The 22,621-nt window shown below is 37.0% G+C and overlaps 1 protein-coding gene across 1 annotated transcript; it reads left to right on the plus strand.

The window, feature by feature from the left end:
* Window positions 1–348: 348 nt before the first annotated feature.
* LOC308635056 (UDP-glucose:glycoprotein glucosyltransferase 1-like) lies at window positions 349–13,409 on the plus strand (the record flags this gene model as incomplete). The annotated part of the gene is made up of 7 exons (XM_081269320.1): window positions 349–462; window positions 1,373–1,443; window positions 4,893–4,953; window positions 8,766–8,857; window positions 10,199–10,349; window positions 12,465–12,584; window positions 13,320–13,409. 7 exons carry the CDS (start codon window positions 349–351, stop codon window positions 13,407–13,409), a joined length of 699 nt encoding a protein of 232 aa, XP_081125446.1.
* Window positions 13,410–22,621: the final 9,212 nt, after the last annotated feature.

Here is a 22,621-nt window from a genome sequence, read left to right on the forward strand (position 1 = left end):
TAGCAAACTCTCTTGAACACACAGTTAATATCCTTAAAAAAATAAGCTAAAGATATTTTAAGTACATTATCTTAAGTGATATCTAATAGATGCAATGTTAATGATGTACAGTCAAGTGTGCTGTGACACATAACAAACTTTTTTGGGGGGGGGCTGTACTGGGGGTTGAACTCTACCACTCTACCACTGAGCTATATCACCAGCCTTTTAAATTTTTATTTGAGAAGGGTCTTGCTAAGTTGCTGAGGCTGCTCTCCAATTTACTATCTTCCTGCTTTAGCTTCCCGAGTTGCTAGAATTACAGGCGTGTGCCACTGCACCTGGCTTATAACAAGCTAGGTAGTAATGATGGAATACTTGCTTTATCTGCAGAATCCCAGAAGGGAGCCAGTTCATCTCTCTGGTTATGGTGTGGAATTGGCCATTAAGAGCACTGAGTACAAGGCCAAGGATGATACTCAGGTGAAAGGTGAATTTGTAAAATTAAGACCAATGTGTTTTCTTTAAATATGAACTAAAAGGGAATTTGTTTCCATATGAAAAAGAACAGATTTAGGAGTCATTACTGCTGTTTTCTTTGTCCAATAATTCTTTGGAGGTTGACCTTAAAACAACTTCTCTAGGTCCTAATTTTCTCTCACTGTAAATGCAGGTGATGACAATATTCTTCTTTAAGTATTTTGGATGAATAAATAAGTAAAGAATTTAGCATAGTTTTTTTTGCACAGAAAGTTTAATAAGTATTAGTAGTAGCTGTTTTTTTGATGTTATGATTTGCAAACAACTGTTAATTTGTGATTACAATGTGAAATTTTAAATATACTTTAATGAACAGTTTTATGTTCTTTATTATTTTCTCAACTTAAATGGTTTACTCTGAATTTTTCTTGTTCTAATTTTGTGGGATTTTGAAATCATTATTTCAACCACAAGTTTTACATGCTGTCATTTTTTCTTTTTAAGCATAAAAGTTACCAGTTTGGGTAGTGAAGCAAGTAGAAAATAGCCTTGTACTCATTTTGGTTTTTCAATAATTATATTTAGGATTAAGTTGCCTAATTGCAGGTTCTTCAGAATTTTTATTTTGAAGAACCCTTTGTTCATAATATTAAAAGCTGTTAATTTTGAAATTCTAGCATCTGAAATTTTTTTACAGTTTATGGGAAAAATATTCTTTTTGATCACAGGAAATGTTAAACACATTTTTTAAAGACATTGCAAAATGTTAATTGGGGTATTTACATTTTAAGTGGTTTTATTTCAGGTGTTTCTGACTTTTATTTTTACATTACTCAAATTTTATCAAATTATAACATTTGTATTTCTAATCTGAACCATTAGACATATATTTACTGTTTTTATAGGAACTTAGGTAAACACTACAGTAATTGGTGAAAATGATCCTATTGATGAGTTTCAGGGATTCCTCTTTGGAAAATTAAGGTATGTATGTATATTCTATTCATTTCTAAAAAAATGTCCTTTATTCTCTTTAAATCTTCAGAGTTCCCTGCATTCCTAGTGTCATCTTTTTCATGATTATTTAAGTACAGATCTAATAGCACTTTATATTTGTAGTCTAAACTGGAGAAATGCCCACTTTGCTTCTAATTAAAAGTGAGCAATTTTCAGTTATTGTGAAATTTGTTAATTTTATTTATTTATTTATTTTGCATTACTGGGGATTGAACCCAGAAGTGCCCTACTATTGAGCTACCTCTTTGTTTTATTTTGAGATATGTCTCAGCAAGTTGCTGAGGCTGGCCTTGAACTGGAAGTCTTCCTGCCTCAGCCTCCTGAGTAGCTGGAATGACAGGTGTGTCCCATCACGCCTGACTAAATCTCTTTTTTCTTAAATGACCTGCCTGTAGCTTCGGTTAATTTTCTTTCCCTCTCAGTTAATGGAATAAAGTTAAATACCAGTTTTTGATTGAATAATAGGGTGAACCAAATTGTTTTATTTAATTTTTTTCTCATAGATGGGTGTTTAACTTGGAGTGATTGTAGCTATTTGCTTATCCTAAACATAATCTGAAAAAAAGTAAAAGATGTATAATAGATTTTGTACTTGCTCAATTAAAATACATTTTATTAGACTAGGCTTTATGAAAGGGGAGAGAAATTTTTCATTTATTTTTTTGTACTGAGGATTGAACCCAGGGGTGCTTAATCATTGAGGCACATCCTTAGCCCTTTTTTTTAATTTTTTTATTTTGAGACAAGGTCTCACTGAGTTCTTAGGAACTTGCTAAGTTGTTGAGGCTGTCCTGGAACTTGCTGTCTTCCCCAGAGTGTTTGGGATAAGGCTTGCACCACCATTTCCAGCTAGAAAATATTCTCTTTTTTTTCATACTGGGGATTGAACTCAGGGGCACTCAACCACTGAGCCACATCCCCAGCCCTATTTTGTATTTTATTTGCTTAGCACCTCACTTTTGTTGAGGCTGGCTTTGAACTTGTGATCCTACTGCCTCAGCCTCCCAAGCCACTGAGTTTTACAGGCATGTGCCCGGCAAGAAAATATCCCCCCCGGGCTGGGGATGTGGCTCAAGCGATAGCTCGCTCACCTGGCATGCGTGTGGCCCGGGTTCGATCCTCAGCACCACATACAAACAAAGATGTTGTGTCTGCTGAAAACTAAAAAATAAATATTAAAAAATTCTCTCTCTCTCTTTAAAAAAAAAAAGAAAATTCCCCCCCCCGCCTTTTTTTTAAAGAAATGTAAACAATTTTTTAAAACATTTTTTTAGTTGTAGATGGACACAATATCTTTATTTTATTGTTTATTTATTTTTTAAATAAATGTAAGCTTTTTAAAAATATACCTTTAGTTTATTTATTTATTTTTATGTGGTGTTGAGGATCGAACCCAGGGTCTCACACGTCCGAGGCAAGCACTCTACCGCTGAGCCACAACCCTAGCCCTGTTGTTTATTTTTTATGTGGTTCTGAGTATTGAACCCAGTGCCTCACATGTGCTAGGCAAACGCTCTACCACTGAGCCACAGCCCCAGATCCTAGAAAACATTCTTCTTCTTTTTTTTTTTTTAAGTTGTAGACACACACAGTATCTTTATTTTTATGTGGTACTGAGGATCGAACCCAGTGCCTCACGTGTGGGAGGCAAGCCCTCTACCACTGAGCTACAGCTTCAGCCCCTCCTAGAAAATATTCTTTAAAACAAACAAAAAAATTTTTTGTGTTTATTTTTTTAGTTGTAATTGGACATAATACCTTTATTTATTTACTTAATTATTATTTTTTTTTATGTGGTGCTGAGGATCAAACCCAGGGCCTTGCATGTGCTAGGCAAATGCTCTACCGCTGAGCCACAACCCCAGCCCCTAGAAAATATTCTTAATGATACTATTTAAAGTTTCACAATTCCAAACCATTTTTATGAAAACATCGTAGTATTTTATAAAGAAAAGTCTTCTTAGACATTATTTTATCCTTCTATCTATTTATTTTGGTTCTGGGAATTGAATCCAAGGGCATTCTACTACTCAACTACATCCCCGGCCTCTTTTTTTAAACTTTTTATTTATTTATTTATTTTAATTATATTTTCTTTTTTTTTTAATTATCAAGGCTCAAGTTCATATAGGTTTTTTTTTAAAGAGAGAGTGAGAGAGGGAGAGAGAGAAAGAGAGAGAGAGAATTTTAATATTTACTTTTTAGTTATTGGCGGACACAACATCTTTGTTTGTATGTGGTGCTGAGAATCGAACCCGGGCCGCACGCATGCCAGGCGAGCGCGCTACCGCTTGAGCCACATCCCCAGCCCCTAAACTTTTTATTTTAAGACAGGCTCTCACTAAGTTGCCCAGGCAGGCCTTGAACTTGGGATCCTCCTTTAGTTTCCCAAGTCATTGGGATTTCACCCATGTGCCACTGTGCCCATCTTCTAGAACCTCTTTCAAGGGAATAAATCCCATTTATGAAAGTTCTGCCCTCGGGCTGGGGATGTGGCTCGAGCGCGCGCCAACGTGATTCTGTAATCTGCATTTGGGGTAAAATTGGGGGTTCATAACCCACTTCAATCTAATGTGTGAAGTATGATATGTCAAGAGCTTTGTAAAGTTGTGAGCAACTAATAAAAAAAATTAAAAAATAAAAAAATAAAAAAAAATATTTACACTTCAAAAAAAAAAAAAAGATTGTGCTGAGGATCAAATCCAGAGCCTTATGCATGCTAACCAGGTGCTCTAACACTGAGCTACCGCCCAAGAATAACATTTTGATTTTTTGTTAACATTGCTTTCTATTATTAAGATTATTTAAAATTGTTTTAAAAGCCAAATTTTTAGAAAGCGTTGAGATAAATGGTTGCCTGCTTCTTTCTTGAGTCACTGCAGTGTTTTGACTTTTGATGTGAGATGCTTTATAAATAAATTTGTTTTTTACTTAAGTGTTGTTGGTCTAGCATCCTACTTGAAGATAAAGATGGAGAATTCCACCTTCACCATAAGTGCTTAAAGAGGATGCACAATCTGCTGCCTTAGTTATTTAATATTATCTTTTAGTCTGTGAGCAGTAAAATCATATATAGGAGCATGGTACACATTTAAGTAAGAACTTGGAAACAACTCCACTTGTTTTAAAGTACTGCTATTTGCTTCTTTTTGTTTTGTTTTGTTTTGTTCTGGTTATTTATATTTTATTTGTTTTACAGTACTGGAGATTGAACCCAGGGCTTTGTGCATGCTAGGCAGGTGATATATAGTGATTTAAAATTGGACATGTATGAGAGTAGAAGTATGTTTATCAATTGTATAGGTTTAAAATTTTGTTCATTTTTTGTAATTTATTGAACAATATGTTTTATAATTAGAAAAATAGAAACTGAAGATTTGTCTATTGTGAGCGCTGATAATGATTTTGTTCCTTAGAGCAATAACGAAAACAGCTGTGAGTTCGGAACTTAGAACTGAAGTGGAAGAGAATCAGAAGGTATTAACCATTGGAAAATATTGACTGTTTTGTATTGTACCTTTCAAGAAGAAGTCTGAATTTAATCAGTAGCATTTAATACTGCTACTTTTCATTTATCAAGGATGGTGATATTTTGTTCATTTCTATCTTATGTTTTTAGTTTTTGACCAAAATTGAATATGAATGTACTTGAAAGATCAAGTGGTTCTACCACATTGTTTAAAAAACAGCATTATCTGATGTTTCACCCTGTTGAGTTCCTAACATGTTCCCTAACAGCATTTCATACTATGTTTACCTCTTCTTAGAGCATCCACTTTCAACTTTTAGCTGATTCTTCAGATAATTTTCTTCAGATTTCTAGTATGCCTAAGTTGGTATTTTATTTTTTAGCTTTCTATTTCAAGGATGATATTTATCTTTCTTCCACTGTCAACCCCTTAGTGTGCCATTACTTCTCCATATTGGTACTTGTCCCATTTCCTCAGCCTTCCCTATTGCAATTTTATCCAGTTTTGATCACTCAAATTTGGATAAATTGCTTTTTATGTCAAATGTGTACAAGGCATCCTGGGGCTTTCCTTTAACCGCTTTTCTCGGGTTCCATGTCTTCTTTGTTTTTCCTCTCTTATTTTGATACAGTATATCCTTCTATGTGAGAAAGTTGCAAGGGAGGTCAATTTTAACCTTTGTAACATAAATTTTTCACTTGTTTTTATTGATCGGTTGCTAGGTATGTGGCTTTAGATTGGGAGTCAATTTAGAAGTTTGAAGGATTACTTCTTGAAATTTTGATGTCCATTGTGGTCGTCGAAGTTTGAAGCCTTTATATGAGACCTCTTTATGCTTCCTGGAATTATTTGGAACCTTTTTTTTGACCCTAGTAATTTGAATAAACTGATTAGAAGCCTTAAGGATGAGACTTTTTTACTATAGGGTGTTCTGGTGTGGCCATTTCCTAGGGTACCCTGATTTGTAGAGACTGCCCAGGCCTATCAGATTCTTAGTGCTTTGCACTTCAATATGAGCAGTTAGCCACTTATCACTAGACACTTGAGGAAAGTCTCCAATACCAAAGACAAGAGACTGACATCCCAAACAGGCTGCTTTAGAGGAAGTGAGCTGGGCACTGTAGTCCAGCCACTAGAGAGGCTGAGGCAGGAAGTTCATTTGAGCCCAGAAATTCAAGGTGAGACTGGACAACATAGCAAGACCCTGTCTGGAAGAAGTGGGGGTGGAAACAAAAACAACAAAAAGAAGAGGAAGTAGGCATCGCAAAGAGAAGAAAACAAAGGCACTCTTTTCATCCTCAGAGAGCCATGAGAATACCAGCAAAGAAGAATTCAAGAGCATGAAAAACTCCTGGAATTTAAAAATTTGACAGCTGTAGGAAAACTCTCATCAAAGAGACTGATCAGTCTCCAGAAGATTTGTGCATTTTCTGCCTGGAGGGTATAGTCTGGCTGCCAGAGTTATAGAAACCTGGTTGGGAAGAGCATTTGGAAACATCTTCAATCTCCCATTTTCAGCAGAGACCCCTGTGCTTATCTAATTTCCCACAGCCCACAGATTCTCTGTTTTGCTCTTTCCAGGCCATGAGCCTCCATTTTTCTGGAGTGTAGGGTTCAGTGACAATAGTCACCGGGCTGTGTGGGATCAACAGGAGGGCCATGTCTTTTTTTTTTTAGAGAGAGAGAATTTTTAATATTTATTTCTTAGTTTTCGGCGGACAAAACATCTTTGTTTGTGGTGCTGAGGATTGAACCCGGGCCGCACCCATGCCAGGCGAGCGTGCTACCGCTTGAGCCACATCCCCAGCCCAGGGCCATGTCTTAAAGAGGCTTTCTGCCAGCCTCTTTTATACATGTGTCCTTTGGGCTGTGAATTCTTGAGTCTTTGGGTGCTCCACAGGGTAACTTGGGTTTCTTATTGACTTTTCCTACCTTCTATCTAGCAATAAGCTTTCTTGGAATTGCTAGTCCAGTTATTACTCACCCCTTTCCCTTCTGCTTCCAAAATTTGTTGGCCTTTTTCTTTTCTGTTCTTTTTGCCCTGTGAACTCATAACTAAAAAAGGTTCTTTTCCTGGCTTTTCAGTACAGTTTCAGGAGGGAAAAAAATACTTGTGTTCAATTCACTGCCTTTACACCAAATTTCCTTAACTTTTATGTGTAGGATACTAATTAATTAAATAGTTCTGAGAAATAAGCAAACCAAGTATTTCTCAAATATTGACTGAATTGACAAAACTATTTAATTCAGGGGCATGAGATATAGCTCAGTTGGTAGAGTGCTTGCCTCACATGCACAAGGCCCTGGGTTCAATCGCCAGCATCAAAAAACAAAACTATTTAATTCAAATTTCCAGAATAATAATATCAAATAATACTTAGGCTTTCCCCCACCAAGAAGACAGAACATTAAATTGTGCAGGATATATTGGTGTTTCCTGGGTTCTTATTGCTTTTGAGTAAAACATTTTATTAAAACATAAAGTACATAAAAAATGCATCCCAAAGTATAAAACATACAAAAATGTGCCCAGATCCCGAATCTTCAGTTTGATTAATTTTCCCAAAGTAAACTCATCTGTGTTGCTAGTGTCCGGATCTAGAAACAGATAAAAACTGTATTTACCAGCTGAGAGTTAGTTTTTCTGACTCTGGAATAAGTGGACGTGTGTAGTTCTTCTCTCCCATGGAAGAAATGCCAATTCTCAATTGATGCAACTCTGCATTGTCCCCGTACCCCCCCCCCTTTTTTTTAAATTGGGAAGTATGTATTCGTGGTATACAACCCAATATTTTGAAATATATGTGTATTTTAATATTATCCCCTTATCTTGCTTACTACTTAATCCTGATGGCCATGAAGCAACAGCTATGGCTTCCTCATTGTTTTGTTCTTTTCCCATGTGACACTAGATCTTAAAAGTATATTTTTTCTTAGTCTGCTGACAATTAGTGGGTGAAAGGAGCTCAGTGGTTCCCTCTCCAGCTGTAGGTTCCTAAGGGATTAAGTTTTGCTTCTGGTATCTAATTTCTTCTGGTTTCCACTGTGTGGCTCAGTTTCCTGTGGTATAGAATATACCAATAATAGTTTCTTTTGAGAGAAAGAGGAATTGAATGGAAAGGTCATTATTAACAGATACTTCAAAATGAAATCAGAGCAATTTCCATTGGCTCAGGCAAATCTCAGGGACTGCATAGCCACCTGAGTGCAGGGCGGTCAGCATCTGGGGACTGGCAGGTGAAAGACAGCATGGAGGCCAGATCTAGGCAGCAGGAGGCGTTGTTGTCCCCAGCACAGCAACTTAGTTTTTTGGTGTGCCTTGGTTTGAAGGAAACCCTTTTTGGTGTGATCCCTGAACTTCATCAAGAGGGTTCAGCTGTTATTATTGACTGCTGTCACAGCCTTAATTGATATCACAGATAGGGAAAACAGCAGAAATGTAAAAAAGATAAGGGTAGAAAGCTTGCCCACTATTGTCTGGCACTGGTGAACAAAAGTAAGAGTCTTTGGGTGCTCCACTGAGTAACTTGGGTTTCTTGTTGACTTTTTTTTCAGACAGGTTTTAGAATTTCCCTTATCATCATTAGCATGAGGGAAGGAGGAAATGGAAGAAAGGTGTATGTCCTATGTATCAGCACTTTCATTTATTATATTGAATTCAAAGAAGATGTGTGAGAGTATATGTGAGAGTATATGGAAGGAAATATTAACCCCACCTTAGAATATCAAGATTTGTACAGACAGTAAACCCCAGCAATGCAGAAGGGTTTGTTCAACACTCTTTCACCATTCTCTAATAATTTCCTTTTTCTTTTTCAGTATTTTAAGGGAACTTTAGGATTACAGCCTGGAGACTCTGCTCTCTTCATCAATGGGCTTCATATTGATTTAGATACACAGGATATATTCAGGTACAGATGATATTTTTTTCTCATTTTGTAATTTTTTATAATGTGTATGTAGCTCCTTGTGATGTGTTCAGATTGTTGTCCCTTCTTACTGTGGCATGAGGCAAAGACAACTTACCAGGCTGTACTCCCTAACCCCAAGGGTGTGGAGGTGGGCCCATGCTGTCCCTGGGGTGGACATTGTGATCTAGTGCCATCTTATAACATAATGCATGTTCAAGGACTCTGTTTTTCAAGGACGCCCTTTTAGAGCTAAAGTTTACCTGTTAAGGATAGCATCAGAAAAGACCTCTTGCTTTTGGAATAGTGCGAAGGGGTTTATTCAAAATGCTGTCTCTGAAGGCATTATTATTTGAAAACCTACTTTTTTGTTATTCTTTAAATGTAGTTTAAAACTATTTAGCCCCAAATTATCTTTATGATTTTAGTGGGAGGGGAATGGATAGTCAGGTAGAATTCAGATTTTTTCCTTGGAATGAAAATCAAGACAGTTGTCACTGTCTTCCTAATTGCAAAAATAAAAAGTAATTGTTAATACTTCAGAAGTAGTTTACACAATAAAATATTTTCATATTAGTTATTTTAATTAAACATTTATGCCTATTTATTGCATTATGGAGCTAGTGATAAGTCAGTTAAATGGATATGAATACTTTAAAAAAATTGTTTTTATTGAATGGTTTATTAAAATCATGTACAGTTCTTTTTAGTATATTAAAATGGTGTACTTGCTCATTAAAACCAATGCAAAATAATACAGAGATAAGGGAACTAAGAAGTAAAATTTCATCCCATCTTATTTTATCCAACTCCCTTTCTTCTTCCCCAGCAATTCTCCAGACTTTTTTCTGTGGTCATGTGTGTGTGTGTGTGTGTGTATGTGTATACATGCCTGTGTCAATTAATATTGATATAAACATTAAAGATATATAATTTAGTATCTTTGTGGTGTTTTTTTAAACTTTATTTTGAGATAATTGTAGACTCACATGCAGTTGTTAGAAATAATGCAGGGAGGCTAGTGTACTGTTTTTAAAAACATGCAGTGTAGTGTAGATTTAGAGTTATTTCATCCTCAAATTGTATTTATACTTAGAGATAATCTATATATACACTGAGAAGTGTAAATAAATAGGAGCCAAGAAGCATGTTCTACCCCTCCTGTCTGCACACTTTGATGGGATAAAACAAGGGGAAAAGTTCCCTTGTTGAGTTTCTCAGTTTAATTTGGCACTGAGTTTGACCTGATGAATCTTCTTTTCTTTTTTTTCCCCCCACAGCAAGGATCTAAATTTTTCTTACTAAATACCTAGGTTTACTTTTTTAATTTATTTTTCCCCCTAGTTTGTTTGATGTATTGAGGAATGAAGCCCGGGTAATGGAGGGTCTGCACAGACTGGGAATAGAAGGCATCGCTCTGCATAATATTTTGAAGCTGAACATCCAGCCTTCTAAGGCCGACTATGCTGTAGACATCAGGAGTTCTGCTATTTCAGTGAGTATTCCTTTGAGGTATCAAGGGAAATTCTAGTCAGGCATCTTAATTATCTAATTTGTCTTTTTTGAGAGTTCAGCTATTCCCACCATCTTTTGTGTTGCCATCATGTATTTGCAACTGTTTATGTGGAACTATGCATATACTACAAAGTAGCTCTTAAATGCTCCTAAAAGTTGAGTTATTGTCACTGCTTTGGTTGATAATGATCTCTGTCTACATCGTATCCCTAGGATTCAGCTGAACACCTCTCAGGAAGGAGAGTCTAGTTTGTGTTTTATCAGCTACATATGGTCCTATGAGATTTTGTGGCAATGTGTGTGATTTAAAACTGCTAAATAATTCAGAATTTTGGAGGGGGGGAGGGCTAGGGAAGAATAGAGTTACTTTAGATTAGGTAGAAGGGAGTGAAGGGAGGGGAGGGAGTATGGGAATGAAGGATAGTAGAATGAATCAGGCATTATTTCCCTATGTACATATATGACTATATGACTGGTGTAATTCTACATCATGTACAACCAGAAGAATGAGAAATTATACTCCATTTATGTATGATGTATCAAGGTGCACTCTACTGTCATGTATAATTAGAACAAATTAAAAAAACTAAAAAAAAGTATGATGTTTCGTTAATAACCTTCCTTTCTAGTACTTTATTACCTACTATGTGATCTCTCTGAGCCTTTGTCACCTTTAAGAAAGAATGTGGGGAGTAGTGTCATCGTAGATGGTCATGGTAATAATAAGATTGGAGTAGACCTCATATGGCTAGTACATTTTAGCACCCTAGGAATTTTGATAGAAAAAAGTGTTATGTATTTTCATGAATACTGTTATGGCATTTGTTTTTATGATTAAAATGTTTTACTTATATTATGAGTAAAGAGAATAACATAAATATGACATATTTATTAATAAAGGGGTTAACAACTATATGAGCCATCTATATACTTTCTAAATAATCATTTTGTGTCAAATCTCTGGGAAAAAATATTTCAGTATTTCCCTTCCCAGTTTCACTTGTTTCCTCCATGAAAAAAATTATTCTCTGTAGTTGATATGCATTCCCCTGTCCCTTATTTTATTATGTTATTTCCTACTAAATATTTTAAATATTTGGATAGTCTATTCCCCTATCATTGTCCTTCATCAGCTTCCTTTTTTAAGCAGGTTTTTTCAAGACTTGTAGGTTGGTGTTGATACATAGTTTTTTATATCATATTTTATGTTTTACTTTTTTAAAGAAAATCTTTTATACATTTTTAGTTTTAAAATATAAAAGCTTTATGTAGTGCAAATCGTTATCCAGCCATCAGTTTTCTCCTCAGAGTCAGCAAGGATCAGCATTTAACTTACATCCTTCTAGAAATACTCTATGCATCCATGAACAAGGAAATAAACACATAATTCCTTCACCCCTACTCTTTTTAAAGAAATGATAGGTACATAGATACATACTGTTTGTTCATTGTTTTCTCTATGGATATTAAGTCATTTCTAATTTTACTATTGAAACAGTGCTTTAATGGCTCTTTTTGTACATCTTCCCTTGAGCATGTGCATGTGAAATGTCTTTGGGGTAGATAACCTAGATCTGGAGTAATTAGGGGTAGGGTACGAATCAAGTCTTCAGCTTTATTAGGTCTGTTTCTCTAAAGTGAATGTTCCAGACGCACGCATTGGGTGAGAGTTTATATTGCTGTACATTTTTGCCTGTTCTTGGATATTGACAAAGTTTGAATTTGTTTTCAGTTTAATGTGTTGTTTTAGTTTATATTTCCCAGATTACAATTGAGGGTATATGCTTTCCTTGTATTTATTGCCCATTTGGATTTCTTCTGTAATTACTTTCATATTCTTGACACATTTCCTTTGAATTGCTTGCCTCTTTTTTTTTACTGGTATTTCATGACTCTAGCCCTTTATTGTTTTTATTGGCTGAAATAATTTTATTTATTCTGTGGCTTGTCTTTTAGGCACTTATTTTTCTACTTGATTCTTATGTCTTTGAAAAGGGTCTTGTTCCGTGTAATTCTTCTCAAAATAAAGTCTTAACTGCAATTTTAGTAACTAGTGACTAAAGTATATGTGCCATGTTGTGTTATTTTTTTCTAGTGGGTCAATAACCTGGAGGCTGATAGCAGATATAATTCATGGCCTTCTAGTCTACAGGAGTTGCTTCGATCTACCTTTCCTGGTGTTATTCGGCAGATTAGGAAAAACTTGCATAACATGGTAAATGAAACTTCTACTTATTGTTTGCCTGTGAACTCTGTTTCTCCCTTCCCCTCTTCCTATCTTTTTGTCCTTTACTAGTTGCTTCCCCACAACTACTACCATCATCAGTTCAACTTCTTGTTCAAACAGAAAGGGCTTTGGAATATATGGATCTTTTATTGTGCTGAGATGCTACATCAGCATTGCAGCCTGTGTCAGTGTGTGAGGAAATGCTCCGCATGTGTAACACAAAGCTTTAGATTTAGGCTACATCATTTTAGTTTTTTGTTTGTATTTGTTTTTGCAGTGCTGGGGATTGAACCAGACCTCACATATATGAGTCATACATTCTGCCATTGAGCTCCAGCTCCAGCCTCTGGTTTAGTTAACACTATTTTTTAAGAGCAGTTTTAGGTTCATAGCAATTTAAGTTTTAAGACAGTTCTCCTTTTCACTTAGAAGATGCATATTACTACTGGTTTTCTTTAATATCTTTTTTTTTTCTGGCAGTACTTTTGATTGAACCCAGGGTTGCTCAATAACTGAGCTACACACTTTAAGTGTGTGGCCTTTACTAACCACATTCTTTGACAAAGATGGATACAGCTGCTGGTTGTCTTAATTCCTCTTTTATGTGGTTCGATAGTAGATACAAAAATCTTGGCTTCATGTAAGATGACTAATTTCTGTTGGCCCAGGAACATTTGAATAAATGTCATTTCATGGGTTCTTTTCCTTACCCTCTCCCTACAGGTTATCATAGTTGATCCTGCACATGAGGCCACAGCAGAGTTGATTAACACAGCTGAAATGTTCCTCAGTAATCATATACCATTAAGGTAACACTAGTATTGATTTGATAATCTCTCTAATTTAGCTGAGGTTTTGTTTGTCATTCCAAAGTATAAATCTGGGTGCTACTGAATTGTAGGGTAATTAATAGTGAGGATCATTAATGGCAATTTTACCTTCTACTTGGAATTGAAGCCAGTATCTTTTGGGGCTCAGAATTTGATTCTCAATGAATAGGAGCTTACCACCATTGAATTATTAATAAATACCTAATTAAAAATAGTTCGTTGTTTCAGCTTGCTTTCCAGTGCAGGAGAGTTTTCCTAGGTTGAGTGACCACATCACAAAGCCAATTTCCACTTTCGGCAAACATATAGAGCTATGCCATAGTTGCTGTCAGACCATCAGGGACTAAATGTTACAAAATGTAACACAGCCTTTTATAGTGCAGACAGACACATTTATTTCAGTCATATTGCCAAATTTTCCAAATTTCTAGTTTTTTTCAAGAATAAAAAATGTTTAAAGTTTTACATTTAAGTGTTAAGATATTTTTACTTTTATTCTGAATGCTTCTGATAATTTTACATGTAGATGAAATTTGTATTCTTAGAAAATCAAGAAAATAAAGATGGAAAGCACTGTTTAGCCAGCAAGTATTAGCATGTGTTTCGTGTCCAACACCAAACTGTTGTGGATGTTTTAAAAGCTGTATTCCTACCTTCTTGGAAGAAATCTTCAAGTGTATTTTCAAACCCTTAAGACTTCTAGAAGATCAAGTGCTAGATTATATCATACTAGCTATAAGTGCTTTAGAATTCAGGGAAACAAACAATAGACTGAGAAGTTTGGCATGCTCAGATATCTCAATCTGTGGAAGAAGTTGTTTTTCAGAGAGACTTTGAAGAAAACAGAATTTCAAATGCTAAGAAAGCAGAGATTTTTAGTTCAGTAAAACATTTCATATAAAATGCGAATGTACTTGGTAAGATGGAGGAATAAATTACTGAATCACAACCAGAGCTATATTTTGATTAAAAGGGACATCTAAGAATATGGAAGTGGACTCATGGTACACAGTGGGCACTGATGAAATATTTATTGATTGTACTGAGGGACAGGAAAAAGGATTGTGATCTTCAGTTGACAAAGGTAGATAAGAATAAGGCACCCAGACTCTGAGGCAACGAAAAGTGTGATGTGAACAGTTTGGGGGGAGACGTGAGCAGGCAGGCTTTACTTTTGCTCTTGGTGTGGGTGAATGTGGTCCTGCACTAAGGTTTTGGCAGGGGAGAGGTGCCTACAGGTTTTCAGACTACCTCCTGATATCTGTGGAGGGAGGCCCAGAAGATAATTCCTGGCCAAGCTAACAAAAAAACCTTTGAATCCTGTACTCCAAATTGGAAACTTGGGAATGAGGAATTAGTTATAAGGAGATAATAAGGTTCTGCTGCTCTAACTTGGTGTTAGCTCATATGTTTGCTTACATAAGAATATTAGACTGCTTTTCATGATTTCAATCAGAAGTGGGATTAAAAAAAAGACAGTTTTCAACTAAAAAAATCTTTCTATCTCTGTCCACATAAACATCCACCTCAGCAGAGCTAATCAATTTTAACAATTTGATATTTAACTTTATATTTTCCTCTGTTTTTAAGCTGTAACCCCTCTATTCTAAAATTAATAGATTGCTTTTCCAGAACTATGTTGATTAATTAATTAATATTGGTACACTAATATTAACTAAACTTCAAAGCTTCTATTAAGATTTACTGTTTGTGTGGCACATGGTAAGGGGTTTTGATAAAGGACAAATTTGGAATGTCAAGTATCTGTATTATAGTATCATATGAGTTCAAGTCACTGTCCTAAAAATCTACTGTGCTCCCCATGTTTGTTTCTTCCTCCATTATCCCCAGAGCCTTGGCAACTATTTATCTTTTAACTAAGTCTTCATAGTTTCGCCTTTTATAGAATGGCACATAGTTTTAGTCATGCAGTATATAGTATATAGTCTTTTTTGAATGAGCTTCCTTGCATTGAAGATTCTTCTGTAGCTTTTTTTTTTTAACCAGGTCAGGAGCCCTGTGCCTACCTACAGACGGCCATCTCCTCCAGTCAGTCTCTCTGGGATCAGGGTCCACATTTGGTAAGGTCATTTCATCTGTGATTCTGGTAGTTCGTCAAGCCCTGTGATCAGACTAGCTGTTTGGTACGCTGGTAAGCAGCCATGCTAAGAAAAGGCTAAGCTCATTGGCTATCGGCTTGTCACTGAGAGAGTCATTGCATTACTTCTCTAATGTTCTGCCAGGGGCTGCTACCTAATAGTCCTAAACCTTCCATCATTATTTATTCGTGACTGCTGGGGTCATGGAATGGCATGGATATGCATCTTCACTCCCTTGGGAGTCAGGAGAATACATGGGACAGCAGCAAGGGAAACAGCACAGAATCGACAAAGTGCCTACCCTGAAGAATGACTTGTTAGGTGACCTGGGTGCCATAGGTGCCCTGCTTAGTTATTCCTAGGCTATCTGTGTTCCTTTCTTTTTGCAAACCTCACCATGTGGCATTCCTGGGTTCCTCCTGGCAGTGTAAGGTCACAAATAATGACTGTCCCAAGCAGTTAATGATCTTCACCAAACTAGATGTAGTCACAAGAGAGCTCTAGTTTACCCTTCATAGCGGGGCTCAAGCACCAACCTGCCGTGTAGGTGCTGTCTTATTATTTTTATGAGTAGGAATTGTTATGCCAGATTCATGGGACCCCAATAGACCTCCAGGAGCCGAATCCGATGCGATCACACAAGATTCTTTATTTCAAGCTCCAGCCTGGACTCACAACCGTTCCCGATGCAGTGGTCCCAGGGAGTGAGTCTCGGTCCTTTATTCAGTGAGATTTTATAGGTTTTGGGGGATACTCCATGTGTCACAACATCACACAGCAAATCATTCCATACCATGGCAAAATCAAACAACAACTCTTAACATTGATTAGCACATTCACTAGCGGGAACAAGTTGGATAGGGGTGATTTGGTTAGTAAAAGAGGGGGGTTCGTTTGAACTGATTGGTTTAGGCCACAAGGGCTATACGTGCTGAACTACATGTTTCCCAACATGTTATCAACCACCAGAAACTACTGGGGGGTCATCTGGCATCCCAGGTATTTTCCCTGTCTCATGCTGATTGGTGGTTGCTGGGGGGTTGCTATGGGTCCTCACCCAGCCTAACTGAGTCAGGGATACCTGGCGCCACCACAGACCTCCTATGTTATTTACAAACAACTCAGCAGTGTGGGTGTGTGCTTAGGAGTGCTCTGTGGGTTTTTCCAAGGACAAGGGCCACGCCCCCTTCCTTAGGACAGGCCTTGAGGTAGAAGCTGCTATTATTTATTTATTTTAAAAAATGGAGTCACATCAGTTTCTCAGAATATCAGACCACGTGCAGACATAAACTGAACTCCATAGCAAATTATTTTAAGACACAGTCAATTATCAAGCCACCTTTTGGAGCCAAGTTCATTTTAGGGAGGAAAATATCGGGTAAAAGTGGAAGTTGACTAGTAATTGGTGGTTAGGTCCCAGGCAGTCTTCTAAGTGTGTCATGAAACCACTTAGTTATTCAAGAGCACTTAATTAAAACCAGTCAGCTGTTCTTTGTCGTGGACAGATGGGAAATGATTATTTTACTTGCCTCTTATTCACCCTAGTGGTGAGGGAGGGGTTCTTGTCCTCAGGCTATGGAGCTGGAGAAGGTGCAGGGCAAGGTGCTGAGTGGATGAGACTGAGGGCAATATCCATCTCATCGTTTCCTAGCCTGGGGGTGGACTGCACTCTGCACAGGAGCACAGAAGTTGGAAAGAGAAGGAAAAACCTGGGGCTGTGGGAGGGGTGCTTTGTAGTCTGAAGAGTCAGGTGCTTTTTTGGATCAATGATTGATATGAGGGCTTCTTTGAATAACACTTTGTATTAGCAGGGAACTGAAATCCAGTACTAAAGAAAACAGGACCGGAAACTGGTCTGCCTCTGTAAGCAGGTTTGTCTGGCTTAGGGACTTAATCTTCTGGAGCCAAGGAGGAAGGTGCAGAGCTCTCTGAGGCTAGATATTGAGGAAGCACAAGACATCAGGCCTTAATTTCAGGTGTTACCGCTCAAGGGTGAGCAGTCCAGAGGGAGACAGGACTGAAAATCTGTAGAAGCACTTTACGAATTCTTTGAGGCTTGACCCAAGCTAAATCTGCCTTTTTTAGGTTTAGATTGTTTGAAGGGATTCCCATATTGTCTTCCCGTGTAGAACATTTTCATGAATCAACTTTCCATGATGTTCCCTCGGTGCCTTTGAACACTCTTGGGAAGATCTCTTTGTTATTGAATTCGAAACTTCATAATATCATATAATTTGATATGGATCTATTTTATCTGTGCCGCACATATGTAGTAAACTTTCAATTTTCAAACCTGAGACTTGTTTTTGAAAATTTTCTTGAATTAATGCTTTCACCACTTTTCCCTTTCCCTTTTCTTCTTCTCCTCCTTCTCCTATTATTGTCCAGGTATTGAATCTCTTCTACTGGTCAGCTGATGGCCTTCATACTTTTTTCCTATTTTCAATATTTCCGAACCTACTTATTGGGAGATTTTGTTTTGTTTTTAACATGTCTATCTTAATGCCTTTTAGTGATCTTTGTATCTTCTGCAGTGTTTATTTCCCAAACTGCTATTGAGATTTTTATTATAATTATTTTAATTCTGAGGCCCCCTTTTTCCTGAATATTCTTTATGAAAGGCATTTTGAACAGTTGTCCTATATTCAGTCCTTTTTTCTTATTCATCTTAACATGTGGATGATAGTAGTTTATTTTACATTTTATTTTTCCTGAACGAGGTCTCTTTCTCAGAATTATAGAAGAGACATCTGAGATGTTGGTTTGGGATTGTAACCAGGTTATAGAACACTTGCTTGTGTGCACAGCAAAGGCCCTGGACTTGATTCCCCATGTCACTTTTTTTTTTTAAATTAGAAATGTAATACTTGGCTGTGTGCTTAAGAACACAGGAACCCTAAAATTCTGAAGGCAAACTCCATTGCTGAACAGGGCTTGTTGAGTATTTGTGGGGTGATCTTGCTGAACCATTTAATCAAAGAACTCCCCATGTTACTGTTTAGACATGCTTTTCTTCATGAGCAAGTTAGATATTCACAAGAAATATTTTCAGATCTGCCTGCAAGTATAAACATGGGTACTTATATTCTGAGAACTAATTGGGGAAAGAAATCTGGTGGACTCAAGATCCAAACTTTTCTTGCTGTGATGATCCTTCATTAAACTGTGCCTGCTGTCTTCCAATCCAGGCTCTCTTCCCTCTAGCCCACTAGACAATGAATCCCATCTTCCCTGGGATATATGATTGCCTGCCTGAGCACCACAGATGAATATACGTGGGAGGTCTGACAGCTTCTTAAAGTTATTTTTTGTTTGTTTGTTTTTGGTAGTACTAGGGGATTGAACTAAGGGGTGCTTACCCACTAAGCCACATCCGCAACCCTTATTTTTTACTTTGAGGCAGGGTCTAGCTAAGTTGCTTAGGGACTTGCTATGTTGCTGATGCTGGCCTTGAACTTGAAACCTCCTACCTCAGCCTTTCAAGCTTAACGTTTTTTGATCCTACTTTTAAATTTTATATTCACTCCTATTTCAGGGCTAATTTGCCCTATCAATCTCTGAGTCTTTGATTATCTGTGGAGTAAGTCATATTTCTTCATACTCATTCTACATACTCTGAAGATTAATTATTTCAGTACTATAAAGTTACTTACAGCTTGTTCCAATCTAAAATTCCCCAAATGTCCTCATCATTGTTTGTCTTTTGTTACACCATATATGTTTTGCCTTTCAAATTTCCTTTTTTTTTTTTTAGTAAAGTTTTCGGGGAAGAAAGGTTAGTGAGTGAATTTCTCTCTCTCTTGTCTCTTTAACTAGAAGTTTGAAAATGAACTTTGACATAATGAGAAAAATCTTAAGAGAATGTCATGCGGAAATCTGACTTTACGTTACTGAGAGTCTGAATGTAGGATTCTTGTTAAGATGGTCTTTTAGTGTTTTCAGGATTGTGTTGAAAACTACTGCGAGTTTTGAAATTCAGTCATATTTGGGAGTTAATAATTAAAATATAAAGTTAAATAATTCATTCCTTTCATTACATGTCAGTAAGTAAAAATCACAGAATACAATATATTATTCAAGTTTGCCGAAATATCCCTATTACAGCACTTTATTTTTCACTTTGGTTTTGCAACAACTTGATCTAATCTTAAATTCTAAAGGAATTTTAGATCAATAATATACAAATCAAATTATGGTATGCAATGTTATGTTTGTTATAAACTAGAAACAATGTTTATTTAATTCTCTTTAAGATTATAATTTTATGTAAAAATACAATTTAAAATCTAATATATTTTTTCTCTTACTTCATTGGTTTATTCACCATATTATTCTAGTTTGACTAGTGCCTGAAATTAATGTCCAAATAGTATCAGTAAACTAGCAAGCTTCAGTACTTGAGGTCAATTTAATTACAGTGTGCATGACAGAAACTAGGCCATTCGGGTATTGCCTTTGCCACCAGCAATTGACACCTGAGTGTTAATGAGCTGGTAATTAAGAATTGGCACATACAGACACATTTTTCTGTTTGGGACTAGGATAACCATATGCTACATAACTTCTGTGCTAAGTACTTTGTTAGCTCCAGAATTTACACAATTATGTTTGAGAGGGTTTTTTTATGCCAATTTATATTAAAAATTTTAAAAATGAAAGCTGTTATTTAAAAATTTCAGTAACTTTTTCATCATTTTAAAGTTGTGGAAATTTCTAAATCTACCAAGATTTTATGTGAAGAACAATGTATTTAGAAAAAAATAAAAGTGAAAAATTTGTGTAGTAAAACTGCACATATGGAGTTGCATCTTGAAAAGCCCTCTTGTGATACAAAGCAACTTAATGTGAATACAGGGAGACAAACTCTGAGAAGGCCTTCATGACGTCCACTTTCTGTGGTTAAGCCCATGATGCTGAGGGCCATTGCCAAGTAGGAATGACGCATCGAAATTTCCTTGCCAGTGTACCCCATGTTAAATGGACTTGCCTTGGACATTTGCTGTGACATTGCATGTATGTTTGAGAAAGGTGACCCTGCTCAAGGACCAGGGTGGATCCAGGTTTAGGGTGTATCCTGCAGGTTTTAGGAAGTATCCCGGTTTAGGATAATTTGGGTTTAGGGCTTTCCCGGTTTAAGACTTGAGTTTAGGGAAGTTCCAGGTTTAAGGTGTACCCTGCAGGGGGGGGGGGAATAGGGCGTATCTTGCTGCCTCAGGCACGCCCAATTGGATCCTTGAGTTCCCGTTGAGTTCTCGTGAGATTCAGAAAGAAAGTATTAGGAAGAAAGCCTCGTGGAGTAGGTGAATTGGGCGGCAGCAGAACTGGGATTTCCCCAGAACGTGTGTAGAGGCCGGTGTGAGTTCGGGAATAAAGAATTGCTGTTTGAATCTACAAGGTGTGGTGGCTCGTGATTCTGTGCCCAGCCAAGACTGCGGCACCATGGTGTGCCCACTCTCTCTTGAATGTAGGAGCAATGTGGTAAACCACCTCTAAAAGATCAGTGTGATGAGGGGACATCACAGTTGACGTTGTTATTTTTTTTTAAGTATTTTTTTTTCCATTTTGAGGACTTTCTTTTACACTTTCTTGGTCTTTCTTTGATTGCTTGCAGAAGTGTGGAGGCAGCTGTGTGGAGGGACCCACGTGGCAAGGGATGGAGTCCAGGCAACAACTAGGAGTGAGCTTGGAAGCAGACTCCCAAGTTGAGCATTCAGGCAAGACCCTGCCAACAGCTGGGCTGCAAGATCAAGAGAGACCTGGGCCAGAGGCACCCAGCAAAACTACACCAACATTTCTGAACCACACAAACTGAGAGATAAGTGTTTGAGGACAAAACTGCTGTGTTTGGGAGAAAATTGTTATGCAGCAATAGATAACTTATACAATATGTAAGTGACAATTCTGCTCTCTGTGGCAGTAATATAAGAAATTGATTTTTTTTGGTGTGATGTGCCATTTTCCAAAACATTATGTATAATGTGTGTTCATGGTTTCTTTGTTTGGCTCTTCAATTTTCAGATCTTCTTTATTCCTCTCTACCTCACACACACACACACACACACACACACGCTTGCGCACACGCAAACACACACACACACACACACAAATTCTCACCATTTTCTGTATTAATCTATTAGCTTAAAAAAATAAAACTGTTCTCATCAGATGAAAAATGTATTAACTTTAGTGAATTTTAGTTGTGGGAATTACTTGTAATTTTCTTCTTTGAAAGAGTTTGCTTTTCCATCCAACCCTCTGTAGGACATATAGCCTTTTATATGCAGATTGGCATAATTACACTTTGAAATAGCTTTGAATTCCCTGTAGCTTAGACTGAGAACATGAAAGGCCAAATGTTATATCGAACTGAAGGATATAAAAGTGCACATACATCAATCCAGAATGAGGAGATAGAAATGAACAGCTCTTTACACAGCGATGTCAGTTTTTGACAGATTATTGAAGGGTCTTTATAATTGCGGAAGCTACCTTGGGTAGCATGAAAACTCTGCCTGGGGATGGCCTTATCAGTTGGTCCTTTTTTATTCTTTCAGTACCAAAGGGTGAGTACATGTTAAATGAAACAAGAGAAATACTCTCGGACAAAAGCTTTCTTTCTCTTCTCTTCCCCAGAGATGACACCTGGCCCCAAATGGTAAAACACAGTGTGGTCTAATGATGAAATTGTCTACCCAATCTGTCACACTCCCAGTGGCAGCCTAGAGGAGGAGAGTACATTTCCGGAAGCCAATAGAAAACCCACATGGTAATCTTCACCTCCGCAGAGCTCCCAGTTGACAGGGCCTCTCGCTCACAGGAAGGGAAATCCTTTTGCCAGTAACAGACCCATCAAGGGTAGTTAAAGCACCCACATTCCTTATAAGATAAAAACGATAAAAAGAACACATGGGGCTTTCATATGTTCACAATTTGAAATCAATACTATGCTTATTTAAAAACAGACTGTAAAAAACTTTATTTTGAAAGAGGATATACTATTAACTTTTATTATCCTGCAATTATCCTGACTGCTTTAAGTAAAAGCACATCTTAAAATTGTTCTTTTGCAAGAGCTATGTATAAACAATCTATTTTT

Source organism: Spermophilus citellus (genome assembly GCF_964194105.1).
Source record: "Spermophilus citellus genome assembly, chromosome: 16".
NCBI classification, from domain to species: domain Eukaryota; kingdom Metazoa; phylum Chordata; class Mammalia; order Rodentia; family Sciuridae; genus Spermophilus; species Spermophilus citellus.